The 13,249-nt window shown below is 49.1% G+C and overlaps 1 protein-coding gene across 1 annotated transcript in view; it reads left to right on the plus strand.

Moving 5' to 3' along the window:
- KIF6 (kinesin family member 6) overlaps positions 1-13,249 on the plus strand; it is a 2,002,255-nt gene that overhangs the window by 949,047 nt on the left and 1,039,959 nt on the right. The window contains exon 13 of the mRNA XM_069608751.1: positions 7,736-7,918. Coding sequence (XP_069464852.1) covers positions 7,736-7,918 — 183 coding nt within the window. The remainder of the gene's footprint in view (positions 1-7,735; positions 7,919-13,249) is intronic.

Raw genomic sequence — 13,249 nt, forward strand, 5'->3', positions numbered from 1 at the left:
GTCAGTATTACCACGGAGAGGATTATCAGGTTCATTCCACCAATATCCCTATGGAGTCCTATGCACTTCAAAAATGGGTTTTCACTCCACCATGCTGCCACTTTGGATCTGCCAAACCCAGTGGCAGCAATAATAATCAGATTTGATGACAATTCCACAGAAAAACTGCAGAATTATCACCAAACTCTGAATGAGGCCCATTGTTCTTTGCATTACACCAATGTTTGAATGATCATTGTAATTGAATGACCAATTGGTTTGGCGTGATTTGGTGCCAATTGTTTCTCACAGATGCTTTAAATGTTAGAAAGCCTTTCCTTAAAGCAACTACTTTCTAACCAATTTCCATTATTTGCATTGCTGTTCAAGATTGTATTTAGGAGTGCATGAGTTTTAAAGTAACTGATTTATACATAACGTTTAACCCTTGGATCCATGTGTTACATTCTGTATTAGGGTGCACACGTTGATTTGAAGTTCATTGTAATGGTTATTTCAACTCTAAAATAAAGTGAGATGATGATGATGTAAAACAAAGTCTGACTGTGGGTTTGGTTTTGCATTTCGCCTGGATTCCTGGTAGGGTTAGCCCTGTATTACATCAGGCTGTGCCTTACTAGAATCACACAAATGTGGCCACCCTCCAGCAAACACAGACCCGAGGGGCGTATAGTCCCTTCAGGAGCCCATCTCTGATGAGGCCTCAGATCAGGACACTGCAGGGAAAGTGTCATAGAAACCAGCAAAACTCCCAGGAGCATCACAGCTGCATGGCAGGATTGGGACCTTTGGTCGCCCAAACAGGACCCTGGCCTGAATTATAGAAAGAGTAGATTCCAGTAGAGAAGATTCCGATGGAGTACAGCTGTGCTGTGCCCAATAAAATTGAACAAAATGCTGCCACCAATCATGTACCCCTGAGAGTGGGGTCAGGTCAGATAAGCAATGTGCCGGCCTAGCCACGGTGCCTACTTAATGCAGTGTGATATAAACTTGAAAATAACATGTATGTGTATGGGGGGTGTGGCTAAGGCGGCCATGTAGAGGGACGTGCTCCGTGGGAGCTCCTGTGATCCTGTGTCGATCCGTCAGAATAGGAGTGGTTGCGGGTCTCTGCCGGCGCTGGAAAACCATATTCCTGCCCATGAACGTGGGGAGCACACTCGCTGGAAATGTGGGACATGTACGTCGTACTGCCGTGAAGATTTAGGCGTCCGACTTCAGGAGAGCCAGCGAAGATCGGGAGACCAAATGGCGGCGCACACAAAGGAAACCTAAGACACTTGCAGAGGCAGCTGCAATAACGGAACGTGAGCCCCGTGGTTCGTTGTAGCATTAAAAGACGTGTGCACCCCGAGCGGGCGCACACACGGCTGGAGCTCAATAACATCCGTGGATTGAGAAAGTGAACTGACAGCGAGCGGCGACCCGCGGTAAAGCCGCCGAGGGAAGCTGCATGGGATACATTGAAACAGAAGCTCCGAAGAGATGAGCGGATGTGCGCTGCGCTGGGAGAATGGCCGGGATAATGCCGCTGGCAGGCAGAACAGCTACAATATAACAGGGACCCCCAGGATTGAAGCAAGGAGTAACAGTGGCAGCACACAGAGCCACTGAAGACCTGATTCGAACATTGGAGGGGCTGTATGCAACTATGCACAGAAGCCCCACTCGACCCATACTGCAGTAAGCAGTGCTGCCTGTGGGAAGTGTGGTGGCCAGCGAGGCGAGTTGTGCCAAAACATTGGAAGCAAGGCACACTTGGGAGGGCCATCTCCCAAAGCACAGATGGCATGGCTGAAGTTAGACAACAGATGAGACCAATCTGGGGCAATTGCTGTCCCCCGGACATAACACAAGGTTGACTACCCAGCATAGGACAACGAGGCCAACATTTTTGGGCTGGTCTGCGGACCTGACGGCCCTGGGGCCGACGGAGGGCCGAAAGAGGAGAGCGCTGGGCCACTGGGTGTACACGACGTCTGGCCTCTGAGGTGGCGCAACAAGGGCAAGTGGCGCAGCGGGAGAGCGTGCGAAGATACGTGGGAGGACACAGCCCATTTTGGAAGTGGAGCAGGTAGAGGGCTACACCGGAATACAACCACAACGGCCCCTGCAACGCCTAGAGAGGCACGACCCCACGCAGACACGTAACACGATGGGATGTGCTGCTGGCACAACACAGCATGGCGACTTCTAAAGTGGTCAGACCCAGGAACAAACAACCCACGATGGAAGCTTATGCTAAATCATCCCCCGGCACCGAGGGGAGTAAAAGCAAGGATAGTGCTACGGAAATAGCGGAGGCATCGGGCACGATACAGGAAGTGGTGGCGGCGATAGCGGATTTGAAAATTGCCTGGGAAACCAAACTGGGACAGGCAATGACTGAACTGAAAGAGGGCTTGGACCTAAAGATGGGAGCAGTCCAGGAGGAGGTCATTTTGCTGAGACAAGATGTGCGGATGCTCGCTGAGCGTACTGGAAACTTGGAGAAGGAAGTGGCCCCGAACACGGCGGCATGTGCTGCCCACAGATCGGAACTCCATGCCCTTGTGCAGAGGGTGGGAAACCTGGAAAGCAGGGCGGAGGAAGCAGAAGGGCGCGCCCGACGCAATAACATTCGTATTGTTGGCCTGCCGGAAGGAATAGAGGGCTCTACTCCGACAGAATATGTGGAAACCATGCTCCTGCAAGAAATAACTGGCGGTACATTGACCCAGGGGTTTGCAGTTGAGAGGGCTCATATGGCCCTGGCGAGGAGACCGCCCTCAGGAACTCCCCACGGCCGCTGATTGCTAAGATCCTGAATTACCGAGGCCTGGAGAAGATACTGGAATTTTTCCGGAGGGGAGGGAAGATCGAAAGGGGGTCAGCAACCATCACGGCGTACCCAGACTATACTCTTCACGTGCAGCGTAGCAGGATGAACTACGGGATGGTGAAAAGGAGGCTGAGAGAGGCAGGCCACCGCTACATCCTGCTCTACCCAGCCAAACTGAAAGTGTTCTACAAGAACAAATCCCTGTTTTTCGAGACGCCAAAAGATGCGATGGCCTGGCTGGACATGCAAGGTCGTCCCCAGGAATCGGATATCCAGACAGGAATCACAGGAGATAAGTAGTGCACAAATGGGCCTTCCCTCGGGACATGGCCCAGTCACTGGGACTTGAATATAGTGCTTTAGAATAAAGCCTGTGAGAATGTGTTGTACAATTATGGGCCGGTGGGACCCGTGAAACGCAATAATCCTAGTACAGGTGAATGGGGGCTCCTGAGGGGCAATCCTTATTCCCCTTAGTAGTATATTTAGTTAGGTCACTGGTAGCACGGTGACGACCCGCGGGATCCTAGTTCTCGTTTACGAGACAGGAACAGACACGGGTGGGCCTGAGATCCAGGGATGGAGCTGGGCATTTGTTGGGGCCGGGTAGGGTGGGGGGAGGGGAAGGGTTGTGTGCAGTGGGGTGGTGTTGGGGATAGGGGAGGGGTAGAGTTGTTGGGGTTGGGAGAGAAACTAGTCGGACAGCGGGCCATTGAAGAAAATATTGGAGTGAGAGGTGGAGGGGAAACGAGCCTAGGGGCACGGGGACAGAAGTGGGATCTGTGTTGCATGCATCATGCCAATGGCATCGAGTAATCTCAGAATTGTTTGCTGGAATGTGCGGGGCCTCAATAGTTACTTGAAACGTAATAAGGTGATGATGTACCTGAGGAGGATGCAGATTGACATAGCTCTGCTGCAGGAGACCCACCTCACTAAAGAGAAGCTGGAGGTGGTCAAGAGAAAATGGAAAGGCAAAGTCATAGGGGCCACATACTCTGCATATGCAAGAGGGATAATCACATGGGTGGCACCACACATGCCATTTCAGTTGCTCAGCTTGACGATAGACCCAGAGGGCAGGATGGTTGTGGTGGCGGGACTCCTGGAAAATAGAGAGGTAAATATCATAAATTTGTACGCCCCAAACCATGACACAGCGGCATACTTCAGATCCCTATATAGCAAAATCAGCCCCATGGTGGGAGGCGCGATGGTGTGGTGTGGGGACTTTAATTGCACCCTGCATCCCAGGATAGATAGGTCAGATGATAAACTAGGAAAGCCAGCACCGGCAGCCAGGGCGCTGTTGTCACTGCTGACAGACCTTGGCCTAGAGGATGTGTGGAGACGATTGCATCCAGCGGATAGGCAGTATTCGCATTATGCAGCACCTCAGGACCTTTACACGGGGCTGGATTATGTGTTTGCGAATATCGGGATAGGAGAAATGGGGAGCGCGGAATACAAGGCCCGGGTGCTGTCCGAACATTCACTTCTGGTCGTCGAATGGCGACATCAACCCCCCAGAGCGCAGATCCCGACTTGGAGGCTCAGAACTGAGGCCTTACAAGATACAGGATTTCGAGAAGACCTTAGGGAGGCCATTGAGGAATATTTCGAAATTGATACCGGTAGTGTACGCTCTGAGGGAACGGTATGGGAAGCATTTAAGGTGGTGGTGCGCGGGGTGGCTATATCCAAATCCAAGGGGGGTATTGAACGGGAATTGCAAGAAATGGAAAAAGAGCTAGAGGGCTTAGCACAAAGTGGATGAATCACCAGTGAGGATAGCAGCAGGATTAGGGACTTACAGATGACCTGTAGTGAACTCTGGGATAGATTATGCAGACTAAACTACAAGAAATATACAGAGAGACTACATGCAGGGGGGGGACAAGCCAGGTAGATTACTAGCTTGGCTATACAAAAATGAGACCCCCGTCCGATGATCAGCGAGATCAAAGACGTGGAAGGCCAAATCTATAATACCCAGGAAGAAGTAAACGGGGAGTTCCTCAAATATTATAGACGACTATATGAGGATGTAGGAGGAGAAATGAGCCAAGAAATACAGGAAACAATAGAGGAGATAGGGCTGCCCACCTTAGATAACTTGGAACGTGCGGCACTAGACGCCCCCATCACCTCAGACGAATTGGAGACGGTGATCCAATACCTACCCACGTGCAAAGCGCCTGGGTCGAATGGGTTACCCAGTGAGTTTTCCAAAATATATAAGCAAGAGCTGCTCCAGCCGCTACTCGCCATGCTCAATGAGGCATACGAGCGGGGGAACTGCCAGCGTCTCTCTGCGAGGCAGTAATCATCCCACTCCTGAAACCAGGCAAGCCAGACGTGGACTGTGGGTCTTACAGGCCCCTGTCCATGCTCAACCAAGACAGTAAAATACTCACGGCAGTGCTGGCTAATAGGTTAAAGAGGGTAATTGGTAAACTGATACACTCGGACCAAACAGGCTATGTCCCCGGTAGAAACATCACCGACAACCATAGGAGGCTGCACCATATTATTGACCAGGCTGAGGGAGACCAGGGTGAGCTGGCTATTGTATCATTGGATGCGGTAAAACATTCGATTCAGTGCGGTGGCCATGGCTGAAAGCAGCCCTGAAGGGTTACCGGATTGGGCCAGGATATACCAGGTGGGTCCAGATGTTATACAGCTCTCCGATTGCTAGAGTTAAAACAGGAACCATAATCTCTGATAAATGGCAGCTCAGCAGGGGGACCAGACAGGGATGTCCCTGGTCTCCCATGCTACACATCTTGGCATTAGAGCCGCTGGCAATATGCCTGCGGCAACAATACGGGGAGGTTGGGATCCAAACGAAAGGCGGAACACATCTGATATCATTGTACGCAGACGATATGCTTCTCTATCTGCGCTACCCCGAGGAGAACCTGCAATATGTGTTGGAGGTGATGAACCGTTATGCCACCCTCTCTGGAATATCGGTAAACCCCAGGAAGTCCAGTTTGTTCCCCCTGGGCAGATACAGGAACACCCCACTGGAGAGATTACCCGTCTTACAGATACCCTGGCAGCCTGAGACATTTCGGTATCTGGGCGTAAACATCTACCATAAGTTAGAGACAGAACACAAACACAATACAGCGAAGGCAGTTGAGGGCATTAAGAACAGCATGGGGTTCTGGTCTCATCTACCCCTGGGCATGATGGGAAGAGCAGCCCTGCTCAAAATGGTGGTTTTGCCCAGACTTTTACATTTTTTTGTGAATATCCTGTTCTTGGTTCCCAGACGCTTTTTTGTGATACTCCACAGCATGTGTAGGGGCTTCCTATGGGGCAACTCTAGGAACAGGGTTGCCCTGTGGAAACTGCAAAACACGAGTGATAAGGGGGGCATAAACCTGCCGAATTTTGAACTGTATTACTTGGCGGGACAGCTGTTATGTGGCTAGGTGGCTATCTACAGAGGAATCTGCGGAAGCTAGGCTTTTACGAGGTGACTCTGCCCCTTACTTCCTAAACGAGATAGTATGGCTGCATAGAACAAAAGTGGCGGAGAGGGGGAGATTGTTGATGCTGGGCTGGGAGATCTGGCGCAGAGCGTGGAGAACAGTGGGTGACACAGACCCGCTCTCACAGCAAGTCCCACTGGGGGCGCTATGTGGGGCGGACTTCCAACTGCTTAAAGGGGTCCGCAGATACTGGGAACCGGTGGGCATAGCTACTCTCGGAGATATATGGCGGGACGGGGAAGCGGTGGAATTTCAGAGGTTGCAGGAGGAGACGGGGGTGCATGGAGGCCAATATATTACTTATACCAGGTTTATGAAACGGGTGAGGGAGAGGTGGCCCGAGACGGTGTTAATGGAAGAACCTGATGCCACTTTGGAAATGATGTATGACATCTCTGAGGGAGGTCACAAAATATCAAGGATATACGAACTCCTAAGAACGAAGACGGAGAAGGAGTTGCCCCAACTGAGGGAGGCTTGGGAGGAGGAGGTGGGAGAACCCATGACAGAGGGACAGTGGGAAAGAGCCCAAAAGTACCACAAGAAGGTGTCCCGGAACGCAAGGCTCCAGCAGATCCAGCTGTATATTACCCATAGAGCCTATTTGACCCCCGAAAGGATAGCCAGGTTTGGAGGCTCTGCTATACAGAAATGCCCCAAGTGCGGGGAGGTGGAGGCAGGGTTGCTGCACATGTTCTGGGCCTGCCCTGAGATACGGAAATTCTGTGAAGAAGTAAGGATGAGAATGGCTGGCGGGGGTGTGGAGCTGGATGTGAGGCTTGCTTGGGCATGCATGCTTGGGAGTTTTTCCAGGCCACGTACTTTAAAACATATAAGTAAAATGAAAGATCTAGCCTATGTTCTGGCCAAACGCAGAATCGCAATGAGGTGGAAGGCGGCCCACAGGCCGAGGGTGGAGATTTGGTGGCCGGCCTTTTAACATGGGCTGAGGCAGAAACTGTGGTATGGTTTGAAGCGGTTACCAGGGGAGGAGAGGAGGAAGTAGGCCCCCTGATAGCCTGGAGGCAACTGGTGACCTCAATGGCGAACCCTCACCAGGATAACCACGAAACGGAAGACTCGGATGTGTCAATGAGCACTGAGATCCCCGTAGACACTTATGTAAATGGCACAGATGTGACGGCTAGTGTTTAGGGGGAGGGAGGGGATGGACAGTAAATATTTTTGTGTAATATGACATGTGATACGGACTATGGAGGTCCACAAAAGTTGAAATGTTGTTTGTTTTTTTGAAATAATAAAAATTGTTTAAAAAAAAAATGTACGTGTATGGGCCAACATGTATGCATTGATGGACAAAATATTGTGTTGTGTTTCTTTCGACAGTTCATCATATTTCTAATGAATAGATACAGTTATGGGTTCTCCTTAACAGTGCCTTAAGATATTCTGGTAAATATGCTGAAGAAGGAGAAGAAGAGGGCGCAGGATGCCCTTGTTCAGTTGAAGGCTTCTGGTCTTATTGTGTCTGACAATGGTCCCAGGTCACCAACACCTGCTAAACTCCAAGGGTTCAGAGACGACTGCGCGTCGGTGCACGAGCCAATTTTCCCTCATCAAAAACCAGGCAAGAAAGACATGTTTACCAGGACCGTGAAGGAATTCCTCTCATGCAATGTTTACCGTATTGTGGGCAGAAGCTTATGCTAAGCTCTTGAAACATGGCTAGTTTTGGTAGATGTTATCATGAAAAGGGTTCCCCATATCAGGAACAAATCTGACCAAGCGAGATTTCTACATAAAAACGAACCTATTCTGCAGAACCTGTCCTATTTTGGCTTAGGTATATAGTTGGAACCATTATGTCTAAAGAGGGCATATAGGGAAGGTAAATACTCCAGGTATCTTTGCTCAGTACTGCTTAATCGGGGAAAAAGTATTCCAGAAAGTTCCTTTGTTTGAAGCTATCCGCTTGGGTTTTAAAACTTACGGTAGCATCATTCACCAGACAAACATTTGAAAAGGTTACACTTCCTCTATCTCTTCGCTCTATTTCTTCTTATTCTTTTTTTCGCTCTCTTATTTAGCCTTTTTTGGTTATTAGTCATTGTGTTCATTTATTATAGTACTATGATGATTTGTGCAGCGTGTTGGCGTACAGCGCTCCATAAATACAAAATATATGAAAAATAATACAAATACTTGCTGCAGTTTCCCTTACAGCTTCACTGTGATTTACTGAACCTTTTGGTGTAGGGCAGGTTAGGGTTAAATCTGATCCTGTTTTCAACATTTGATTGGTGCATCATTGTGGTTCACTGCAGCACACTTCATCGCTAGAGGAACCCATGAGAAGAAGCACTGGTAAAGCAAATAGGTCTGACTTTGTAAATGTTCAGGGTAAGATTATTTTTGTAATGTCCTCACGAGACACAAGCCTATTGTAGATTTGCCTTTGGAGGGAATTCCCAATGTTTCTACTTCATAATGTCTTTTAGGTTCTTAAGCACCCCGTTCTTCTTGTGACCAGCATTTATGGTCATGCTCCAGAAATCAGTAATTTACATACCTTGGACGGCCTTTCGTCTGGGCTAGATACTGCTGCCTTCTTCCTGTAGATCATGTTCTGGCCCATGCATGATGCTTTACAAGCTTTCAGGTGGAGAGGGTTAAGTGGATACACAGTGGGCCTAATTACGAGGTTGACGGTAACCCGCTGGTGCGAGTGGCTGTTTGCCGGCAACCCCGTACAACCGAATCCGGCGCCTGACTTCCCGGTGCCACCAGGACATTACAAGTCCCAGCGGCACAGGAAGTCAGGCGTCAGATTTTGTAAGTCCCCATTCCTAGGACTCTATGGTAGTGTGTAGACAGAAGCACCGCCAGTGCTTCCATGATGAGTCTACCTACCGGAAACTTTGCACCCGGCAGGGTCAGATTTGCCGGGCGCAGCAGCCCCGGAAGGCAGACTCGTAATGTGACGGTCCGGTAACAAGGGTGTCAGTAAGCTTACCGGCACCCTTGTTACCAGACCGCCACACTCTTAATGAGGCCCAGTGTTGTGATAGGAAACAAGTTCACCATAACTATATTTTTCAGAAGTAGTGCTTTATATGTAAATTGGTCCCACTTTGTCCTATTTTGGAAATGCTTGTTGAGTGCCGCACAATACACTGATAAGCTGATTTAACTGAAGCAGAAAATGCCTCAACTTGCACTCTGACCCAGCAGGCTTCCAAAACATCATACGACCAATTACACCAGCTTGCAAACAGTAATCAGTAAGTGAATGCGTTCTCCTGTAATGGATCATTACAAATGTTCCACATTTCAAAGTTGTAACACACAGGGAAAATACAAACAGAGAAATGCTCGCAAAGACCCTGAAGAAGTGGTTCTTTCCTTAAAATGTATAATTACACAGAGAAAACATGCACTGCACAGAAACATTATCACAGAGCTGACACACGCCAGTAAACATGATGTCAGGAATGCTCCACCACTCCAAGATGGTGCCTGTGAGATACTGCTTTTAGTTAAGGTTCAATAGTCAAATATAGCCATTCTCTGCATCACAGAGCAGATGATTGTTAAGGATTGAGAACTTCTTATAGCAACGCAAATGGGGAAAAAACACCACCAGGCAGCCTGGGAAAGAAACTCTCTCCCTAAATTATACTGCTGCATTTCTGTCCGTGAGATATACCTCTCTCTAGGCAGACCCAAAAAGGGCACATTCCTCTTAGTATTCTTGCTTGATAGAGCTGTAACAGATTGCATTGCTTCTACTAGATCATAGTCATTTCTCATTGGTTAGCGTATTGTCAACATGTGTTGAAATAAGATCGTTTACACTTTTTATTACAACTGCTGTACTCCTTTCATCAGCCTCTTCCCATTCTTAGGGCCTGATCACGAGTTGGGCGGTAACGCCGGTGCTATTAGCACTGGCGTTAATAGCCCTACCGCCAAACCCCCCGGAGCTATTAGCGCCGGATCACGGGTTTGGCGGAACGGGTATTGCCCATTCCCCATTGAGCCCATTCGGGAATTCCTCATTCCCCATTGGGCCCAATGGGGAAGATTCACGCTATTACCGCCGGCGGATTTCCCGCTGGCGGTAAACATGCTGAAAATCGGCAAATTTGCCACGGATTTCCCCCCAACTCAGAGCTGGGGAGAAGTCCGCCAAGATCATGATTTGGTTGGACCCTCAAATGTGGCGGTAATAGTGCTACAGCCACATTTAAGGGTTACCGCCAAACTCGTGATGAGGCCCTTAGTGTTATGCGCATGTACATCATGAAAGGGGTAAATGGTGACTTCATAAAGTATATTTGTCTTTTTTTTCTCTATCATGGCAATTCTTGAAGCAGTGTTTTGTTCTACCGTCCTTCCACAGATTCCTCGTGTTAGAGTATTACTTCTAGGCACAAGACTGGCTTGGAAAACGTTTTCAACCACCAGTGGGTGCACTGCGGCTCACTCTTGAATCATTGGCTCCTGTGAGTACGGATGGTCAGTCATGGGTGAGACATGTGGACCCTCATAAAACCCATGTCCTCAGTTTTGTTTTTTCCGCATGCTCTGATGCTGCCGTTGGGACATCACTGGTGTTTTCTCAATGAAATGGAAGTCATGTCCCATCGAAGGCTTTGGGCTCTAACCCCTGTAAGGATTTTGGGAAGTTGATGACAGTGTTGGATCTGCACCAATCCTCCATCTAGTGGCTTTGCCCAGACCAGGACACCAATTAATGGGGCTCCAGTCAGTCCAGGCACCCTAAGGTTATTTGGGAAAGGGTGGAAAAGGTGTTCACCACTATCAACAAGGCTGGCAAGCCCTCTGCAAGGGCTCCAGCCTCTTCAATGCCTACTGTCCCAAAAAACCCAGAGACATCATGAGCCCAGTTTAGAACTCTGAAAAGAAAGGTAAATAGAACAGTAAGATGGCCAAGAGCTCTCACTCCATGCTCGTCCCAATAACCAATCCCCATCCTCCTCCTGTAGACGCTTGCACCACGGCCTGGCTGGGGTCTCTGAAGAGGAATCGCCATCTATGCTAATTCCGGCACAGGCCTCATTTCCTACAGCTGCCTCCACTCCAGAACAACGGGTGTGAAGAATTCAGGCTCAAGATGGTCACAACTTTGCTAAGACATTGGTGGTGTGCGGTAAGGACCTCTGTGCCTTCCTAAATACAGGACCTTCTTGAGCGTGTCAAAAAACCTCCATGTTCAGTCACAGTGGCGAAGCTGAATCCCTCCAACCTGGAGCCACTGCTTCGATATTGAGTTCCTACATGATGCCTTTCGTACCAATCTGTACCGTCTCTTGATTCTGCATATTAGTGCTCTCAAAATCATCCTGGCATCCAAAAGCCAGTCCCCCAGCAAGATTTGAGATTCATTTTGATACAGGTTGTGAATGTATTCCTTTTTTCCTAAATAAGCGTGAGTTTGAGTCTACCCCATAACTATAGTCATGATGAAGAAGTTCCTTATCTGCTCGATAAGCTAGGGGGAAGTCAATGGCTTGGACAGTTTTCATGATCTGGACTTCATGAAGTCTACCCCTTATGGAACTGTGAGTGTGCCCATTCAGCACACTGCCACATAAGCAGTGGAGTGCCTATGGATAATAGCCCTTTCCTCTAACAAGAAACACCACACTCTCACAGATATCCCAAAGCAAGGCCTACCCAAGGAGAATGCACACCCATACAGCGCTGCCCTTCCTGTTCTAGGTTTTAGGATTTGAAAAATCTGCTTCATCCCCCGCTTTGTGCCAGGACTCACCAGAGACACAGGCCAGCCAATCCAGTTGTCTGTCTAACCAGCTTACCCCAGAAGGCCTTGTGGTGCAAGCCGCACTGGTCGGTCCTCAGGTGGCTTAATTTTTGAACCTCCAGGGAGGGGAGAGTAGGAAGTTGGTTTCTCAGGCTAGAACACTTTACTTTTCTCACTGCCATACACTTTAACACATCACTAAGGAGGCTACAACCAATGTATGACCAGAGACCAATCAGATCTTTGAGACCTTGACATGGTGATCGTCGGGGCCCAATCAGTTGCCAAAGTAGCAGTTATTTGTAGATACAGTCCTCAGGTTTTGCTCTTTATGTCCTGGTCAAATTCCTGGAAGCCAACGCTTTGGCTGGAAGGCTGCAGAGTCTTTGGAGAAGTTCCAGGCCTCCAACGCTTTGGCTGGGAGGCTGCAGAGTCTTTGGAGAAGTTCCAGGCCTCCAAGCTTTGGCTGGAAGGCTGCAGAGTCTTTGGAGAAGTTCCAGGCCTCCAACGCTTTGGCTGGGAGGCTGCAGAGTCTTTGGAGAAGTTCCAGGCCTCCAACGCTTTGGCTGGGAGGCTGCAGAGTCTTTGGAGAAGTTCCAGGCCTCCAAGCTTTGGCTGGGCAGCATCTTTCTCCCTCATTTTCAGGAGTTCATTCTTTTCCCTCCTTCCCATCTTTATCTCACTGAGGCAGACAACACAAACTAGTGGCCATTATTCTCTTAGTGATCCTGGTGGCTTTAAAGGTTTATTGATAATTATCACCTCAGATGGGTGTCATGGACCTCACAGCCAATTCGGGATCTTCGCATGCAGTCTTTACCTCATGGTTTTGCCCGTGTTTTGAATCCTGTGAGCAGTGGGAGGCCACCATCTTACCTCTGGGGCACAACTCCACTATTGCCTGCACTCACAATGCTGACAAACTCCCTTCAAAGGCCTGACCCCATGCCCGCACCCCACTCTCTCAACCCCCCCACCAAATACTGCACCAACCCTCACTTACATGAAGCAGTGGAAACATCCCGCCCTTCCCCTCACCGTCAATGGGCGTCATGTAAAGGGAGACGGGGAGTGCACAGAGTTCCCTTCTCCCTTGTCCATGGCGACAGAAACAGCAATCATGTCATTTCTCAGCTTAAAAAAAAGAATGTGCGCCCCTAAAAGCATGCT

The sequence above is a fragment of the Ambystoma mexicanum genome, chromosome 4q, assembly GCF_040938575.1.
Source record: "Ambystoma mexicanum isolate Mex_15411 chromosome 4q, UKY_AmexF1_1, whole genome shotgun sequence".
Classification (NCBI taxonomy): Eukaryota; Metazoa; Chordata; class Amphibia; order Caudata; family Ambystomatidae; genus Ambystoma; species Ambystoma mexicanum.